Source organism: Pezoporus flaviventris, unplaced genomic scaffold, assembly GCF_033815535.1.
Source record: "Pezoporus flaviventris isolate CSIRO_AGI_PZ_B2104156 unplaced genomic scaffold, CSIRO_AGI_Pfla_v1 ptg000006l, whole genome shotgun sequence".
NCBI lineage: Eukaryota > Metazoa > Chordata > Aves > Psittaciformes > Psittacidae > Pezoporus > Pezoporus flaviventris.
Window position 1 is genome coordinate 9290289 of NW_026892554.1, and position 7071 is coordinate 9297359.

At 49.8% G+C, this 7071-nt stretch overlaps 1 protein-coding gene across 1 annotated transcript; it reads left to right on the forward strand.

Moving 5' to 3' along the window:
* Positions 1 to 775: 775 nt before the first annotated feature.
* Positions 776 to 4199, forward strand: TLNRD1 (talin rod domain containing 1). The gene has a single exon (XM_061446814.1). It carries the CDS (start codon positions 2351 to 2353, stop codon positions 3416 to 3418), a length of 1068 nt encoding a protein of 355 aa, XP_061302798.1. The 5' UTR covers positions 776 to 2350; the 3' UTR covers positions 3419 to 4199.
* Positions 4200 to 7071: the final 2872 nt, after the last annotated feature.

Here is a 7071-nt window from a genome sequence, read left to right on the forward strand (position 1 = left end):
GCAAGTGAGGAGTCTGGTCCAATTTTCATTTATTTCAAGGTCACTTTTATAGTACGTAGTATGGATGCAGCAGGACGCTAACGGAGCTGCGAACTGGGACAAATGTATTCCTGGATTTCTGTAGCCTGCTAAACATGCTGTAAATGCCTAAAATTAAAAGGCTAACTTTAAAAGGGAAGGCTGCCTGGAAGGAGCAGGAGAATGCTATTATTTCAGCTGCAGCAAAATGTTACAAATGTAAGGTGTGGTTTCAACATAAACTCTGATTAGCAGGATTATGTTGATGGAGATACTGCTTAACAAGAGAGACTCTGATGTGTGGGACATACATATCCTCATCACATTCATTTCCCAAACTATATACTCCCTTTAGTGGCATTCCAGGCAGCATTAAATCCATCCTCTTATAACTTTTTCCAGCCCAATTAGTAATTTTATTATTGTTCAGTGGCGTTTGAGGCCTCTGATTTACTGACAGTAATGTCTTGCTTTTTCAAGAACCGTCTAACAAAGTTCTTGGTGTGCTGCAGTGTGGAAGTGGACCAGAGGCGAACACGGTCCTTGCAGAGGCTCTCCGTGCACAGCTGGTGTCCATAGGTTTACATTTTCCCTGCTAAATTCTAACAAATGGTAACCAGCCTTCAAAAGCAATGACAGAAACCCGACAGAAACGTGCCAAGTTCATTCCCATTGGTTCAAAAAAATGGGTCAAGACCAGCGCCGAGGGAAATATGTAAATAAAGATGTAGTAACAACCCGTACCGTGTTTGCAGCATTAGGTCGGGGTTTAGCTAAACGGGAGCGCACCCAGCCCGGGGAACGCCAGCGGGCTTCATCGCAGCGGAGCAGCCGTCGCTCCGTTCCACCCGCTGACAGCCGCGCTCCCCCCGACCGCGAGTTGTGACGGGGCATCGAACTTACCGGCGGGTCAGCGGCACCGGGACCGCTCCTCGGCCCCCCTCACCGCGGCATCCGCTCAGCGCCCGATGTCCGGCCGCGGCACGGCGCTGCTGTCCCCCGCGGGGCGGGGAGGAGCGAGGGGCGGCGGGCGTGGAGCGGGGCGGCGGGGGGAGGGCAGGATTTAAACGAAGGGCGGTGACACCGCACAAAAGATTTCGATAGGCTTAAGTGAGGTTACAGCGAAGGCAACAGGGAGGGGGGAGCCTCCCCCAGAGCCATGCAGCGTCTGGCCGGCGGAGCCGCCGCAGCCGCCTCTTCCCAATAGTTTGAACGCCTGAGAACGGGAATTTAAACCAAGATTTCCTCTTTTCCTTTTTTTTCTTTTCCTTTTTTTTTTTTTTTTTTTTTTCCTGGGAGTTGGCGACTCGGCCGAACATGGCAGGAGCAGCGCAAGGCCGGGCGGTTCGCAGCATCCGCGGCTGCAACCCGGAGCCACCACCCTTGTTTGCGGGAAGAGCCTAAGTTGGCGCGGCGGCAGCGGACGACACAGCGGACACACACACACACAGCGGGAGCCGGGCGGAGGGGCATGGGCCGCGGCGGCGGGGAGCGAGCTCGCAGCGGCCGCGTGAATGACCGAGGCAGGAAGGAGTGAGGCAGCGGCAAAGGAAGGGGAACGGATCCCGCCCGCCCCCAGCACCCGGATCCGGTGGATCTTTTTTTGTGCTTTTCTCCCCTCTTTTTCTGTTCCCCCCCTCACCCCGGCCCGGCTCCCCGCCGCGGCCCCTCTCCTCCTCCCCTCTGCTCCTGTTCCCCGCTCCGGCCCGCGGCGGGGCTGTGGCGGGCTGTGGCGTTCGGGGCGGGCCACACCCTCCGCGGCGCTTCCTGCGAGCCGGCGGCGCGGGGCCGCGGCGGGCGCCGGGGGCGGCACATGGTGCGCAGCCGCCACCGCCCCTCGGCCCTGCGAGCTGCGCCCGGCCCGCGCTGCCGCCCGGGGGAGCCGGGGCACGGTAACGACTCGGAGGGGTGAGCCCTGAGCACTGGGGGGTTCCGGCCCGTGAGGGGAACTTCGAGCAGGAGGTGGTGGAAGGGAGCGGAGCCGACGTGCGAAAGGGGAGCAGGAAAAAAAAAAAAGGAAGAAAAAAAATAGTGTTTTTTTAGCTAAAGGATGCCGGAGCGGGGCCCCGGAGCTCCCGGCGTGCGCCGACCCGCCGCGGGAGCGCCCTAGGAGCGGAGGCTGGCGCCCGAGCGGGGCGGGCGCCCCGGCGGAGCTCGCTCCCCGCAGCAGCGGCGGCCCCGGCGCCCAGAGCCCCCTCTTGCCTCCCGGCGATTAATGGAATGATGTTGCGGAAAAGGCAGAGCGATCCTGCCGGGCTCAGTCGGGACTGCGCGGGCGGCAGAGGCGGCGGCAGCGGGGTAGCGAGCGGCATGCGAGTGCCCCCCCAGCGCGATGGCTAGCGGCGGCTCGGGCAAGTCCAGCAGCGAGGTGTCCGGCGGCGGCATCCCCAGCAGCGGTTCCCTGCAGAGGAAGAAGCTCGTCTCCATCTGCGACCACTGCAAGATCAAGATGCAACTGGTGGCCGATCTGCTGCTGCTGTCGAGCGAGACCAGGCCGGTGAACACTGAGAGCCTGTCTGTCTTTGGTGAGTCCTTCGAGAAGTGCAGGGACACGATCATCGCCAGGACCAAAGGACTCTCCATCTTGACCCACGACGTCCAGAGCCAGCTCAATATGGGACGCTTTGGGGAGGTGGGGGAAAGCTTGATGGAGATGGGGGAGCTGGTGGTCTCCCTGACTGAGTGCTCTGCCCATGCTGCCTACCTGGCTGCAGTGGAGACTCCGGGGGCCCAGCCTGCCATGCCTGGCTTGGTGGATCGCTACAAGGTGACCCGATGTAGGCATGAGGTGGAGCACGGCTGTGGGGTCTTGAAGACCACCCCTTTGGCAGATATGAGCCCTCAGCTCCTGCTGGAGGTTTCTCAGAACATGTCCAAGAACTTGAAATTCCTGACAGACGCCTGCGTGCTGGCCAGTGAGAAATCCAAGGATAAATTTGCTAAGGAGCAGTTCAAACTCAGCGTCAAATGTATGAGCACCAGCGCCTCAGCTCTCTTGGCATGTGTCAAGGAGGTCAAGACTTCACCCAGCGAGCTGACCAGGAACCGGTGCGTCTTGTTCAGTGGACCTTTGGTGCAGTCTGTCTACGCTCTGGTGGGCTTTGCCACTGAGCCCCAGTTTTTGGGTAAAGCTGCCACCATTAATCCAGAGGGCAAAGCTGTGCAAACTGCCATCTTAGGAGGAGCCATGAGTGTGGTATCCGCTTGTGTGCTCCTGACCCAATGCCTCAGGGATATAGCCCAACACCCCGAAAGTAGCACCAAAATGAGCGATTACAGGGAAAGGTTGAGAAACTCCGCTTGCGCCGTCTCGGATGGTTGCAACCTGTTATCTCAGGCACTAAGAGAAAGATCTTCACCCAGGACTTTACCGCCAGTGAACTCCAATTCTGTGAATTAACCCCCACATCTTCTGTTTAGATCCCAGTCATTGCTAAAGGAAAATAATATCCCACCTCCTCGCCCCTTTTTTTGTATACCAAAGAATTTGCTTGGATGAGCCCAATCCTTTGATTTCATGTGGTGAAGAAGCAGAACATATTCAAACTATGCGTACTAGTAAAGGTAGTTGGTTTGGGCTTCTTATTTTACTTAAAAGTCCAGCAAGTATCTGCAGATAAAATTGTCCTTTAATCACCAAGACCTTCACACCAATAGTAATATCAGCTGTTTAAAAAGTATTTTCTATTTGGGGAGGTGGGGGCGTCTTAAAAACTATAAAAAAAAAAAAAAAAAGAAGCTTTAATCGCGCTGGGTGCGGTTTTTAAAGTTTGTCTTGTCTTGTCTTCCAAAATTTCCCCTCTAAATTTTACTGTTTGTGCAGGAAAAAGGTTACCTCAGCTCTCACTCATTTAAAAGAGAAATGATTAAAACCCCACCACCGCATAGAGGATGGATGTAGCTACTATTTTGTTTGTTTTCGTTTTGTATGACTTTTTTATTTTGCATCAAGTGTTAGGTTAGAAGTGCATTTGGTGTGTAGGAGTGGAAGGACTGGAGGTTGTGATTATGTTTTCCATGTGTTGATTTCCAAACTGGGGGAAAAGCTACTGTGAGTGTTTAAACAAACAAAAAAATTACACTATAACAAAAAGTGATTTTTAATTTTTTTTTCCAATGTCAGTTTTTATCTTGCATGTACTGGAGTATTTATTTCATCTATTAAAATGTTATGTTTCTCAGATGTCTTCCCGTGAATCTCTTAATACTTGAATAATTGAACAACCAGGCCTGTTTGCATTGTATGTCATTTCCCCCAGGGAATGGGTGGTACAAATGTAACTGTAGTTGTAGACAGCAGCATAGAGGCTTCAATTCAGTTCTTTTATTTTCATAAATACTGTCCCTCCCTCTGTACCACCCTCCTCCTCCTCCTCCTCTGGCCGCCTCTGACAGAGATACTGTAGTTGTATTTATGGGAACCTGGACAGTGCTGCAGGCGTTGGGATCGCCCTGTCTGCTTGCTGCAGCAGGGCACTGGCTGGTGTTGTCTCTATCAGCATTGTTATCTTGTGAGAAGGTTTTGTGTTTTAACTCTTGTAGATGTTGTGGGCCATCTGTGTTAAGCCTGTGAGTTTCCATGTTAACTTAGTTCTTGAAGAACTTGACCCTGCTGGGTAGCTCTGCTTGTTCCGCGTGTCTGCTTAGGATTGTGGAGGTTTGCCGAAGCGGGCCCTTTGGTTCCGCAGAGGTTTGTGATGGAGCTTTCTGTATGGATGTCTGTCAAAGTAGTTTGAGTTTGATGACGGAGACAGTGGGGAAAAGTTAGCTTTCCAGGCCCAGGCCACCTCTGTTTGAATTCTTTGGGAATGTGAGTGGACCTTGGAGTACATGGTTCCCATAACTGCAATGAGCTTTTTTCAGCCTAGTCTTTGTTGACCTGTGGGATCTGTTGCCTTCTATATGTTCCATGAAAAGTAAATAGAAGAGCAAGTCTTCTGGCAAGGAGGCTTTGTTTGTCTGCTCAGCTCCATTGCATAATTGGATTATTTTTTTATAAGTCTGCAGATTGTTCAATGTTGAATGCTATTGGTGAACATACCTTTAAAATGTTACCATGATTTAAACCTTCACTGTAGAAGCATTGTCCTGTTTAATCCTTTGAAGAAGCAAACCTTTTGGGTTTGGATATGGAACAGTCCTGGAGTAGCAAAAGGAGTTCCTTTTATAGCATTATTGTTTCTCTTGCACATGATGCTTTTACTTAATTTCAAAGGGGAGTCAAACTGCATAGTGGACAAAGCTTACCTTATAGATCTTCAGGGTTAGAAGAAAATAATTCATTGATTTTAAGTGTAAAGGACCCCAATACTGGGTTTTGTTTATTTTTAAATGAGATTTTCCTGACTTTAGTAAATTGCATGATTAGGACTTTTTATGAAAAACTCAACCCAAGCTGCATTGCTCTGGGATACGACATCCTCATGATGTTGTCTCTGATGGAGCGTATGCCTGGCAGTACATGCTGCAGAGGCCTGGAGGTCCATGTCTGTGTCGTGTAGAACAACAGTTCTCTCCCTGTTTTTTCATACATAAGTACATACACATGCTGTCCTACCTTTGACTTAGATGCCTCCACAGGTATTTCCTCAGAGGTGCTCCACATGTGTGTGTGGACACGTGTTTTTGCATCTGGATGGCAGAAACAGCCGTAGTACTCTGGAGGGATTTGTAGGAGGCCAAGGACGTCTACAGGGAGGTCCTGTGCCTCTGCAGAGTTTGTGGTTGTCCGCTCAACTACCCTTTGTATCTCCCTCCCTTGTCGCGTGTCCCCGTGGGAGCCGAGATACCGTCCCAATCTACCCGTCCTTCTTTTCCGCAGTTGCACTGAGGGGAAGGAGGAAAAGGGGACTGCAGCAAATGTAATGCTTTCAGGATGTACTATCTTCTGTGGCTGCAGACAGGAGGTGCGGAACTGGCTCCACCCTTCCTTTGCATAGATCCTGGATGGTGCAGAACTTCGTGTGGGACGTGCGGAGATGGTGCCGAGGGCAGTGCTGTTTGGGGAGGGGACCGGTGCTAGGGCGGCATCCTTCAGCTCTAGGTCTTTTAAGTTGCCATGACCTACATTGGAGGCCTGCTTCCAGATATAAACCAGAGGATTCTGAAGGACAGCTCTGCAGCGTGTCTGACAAAGAAAAAAAAGTAACGTCCCACTGTCTCTTTTGATGTTTCTACTTAATTTTTGGTGCTGCTGAACTAATTAGATTCCTTTTGATTCATTTATACATTATTGAGGTGGTATGAATCACAGTGCAGCCTCCTTATTACCTCTGCATGTGAAAGACAATATATTATTAATGGTGGTAGCGCCGATTTCTGTTGTAAAATTTTGTTTTAAGTGGTTTAGTGCAGTTTTTGTCTTAACAAGGATACTGCAGATTCTTCCCCCCTTTGTAATTATGCTTTAAAGTGAGCTACATGCATACATATTAAATAAGTATGTATCTTTTCCCTTTTTTTGACACTGAAGGAAAGCAAACTGTTTGGGATCTCCCTTTGCTTTTGAGGAGTGTGGGGTTTGGGGGCAGGGGGTGTTCAGTTTTATAAAATCAAACGTGAACTGTAGCTAGGCCATGATTTTAGCTAGCAGGCTGATGGAAAAAAATATACACAAATGGTAAATTCACCCAAGGAACTTACTGTAGCATTTTAAAATAACAGTAATTTTAACGCTTCAGAACGTTCAATCATTCCTTTGCAGAATAGAACTCACACAAAGGGAGCCCTGAGTTCCCTGGCCTCAGCTCAAGAAAGTATCTGTCAAAATCCATGCCTTTTGTATAATAAGCACAGCAAAGTTCAAGAAAAAAAAAAAGGCTTTTGATGCAAGCAAATACAACTATTTTTATGGACCCTGAGTAAATAATTAACAGGAAAATGCCTGTATATACATATGAACGCTGTGGGATTTTCTGAGTTGAGAGTGTGGTTCCACTGCTAAGCATGAACATCATAGATATATTGTAAATGCTCTAGTGCCACATTTGCAAAGACTTAATAAACATTGTGATAATTTATTTTGGAATGTATTCCTAGAGAGTATTGATTCCA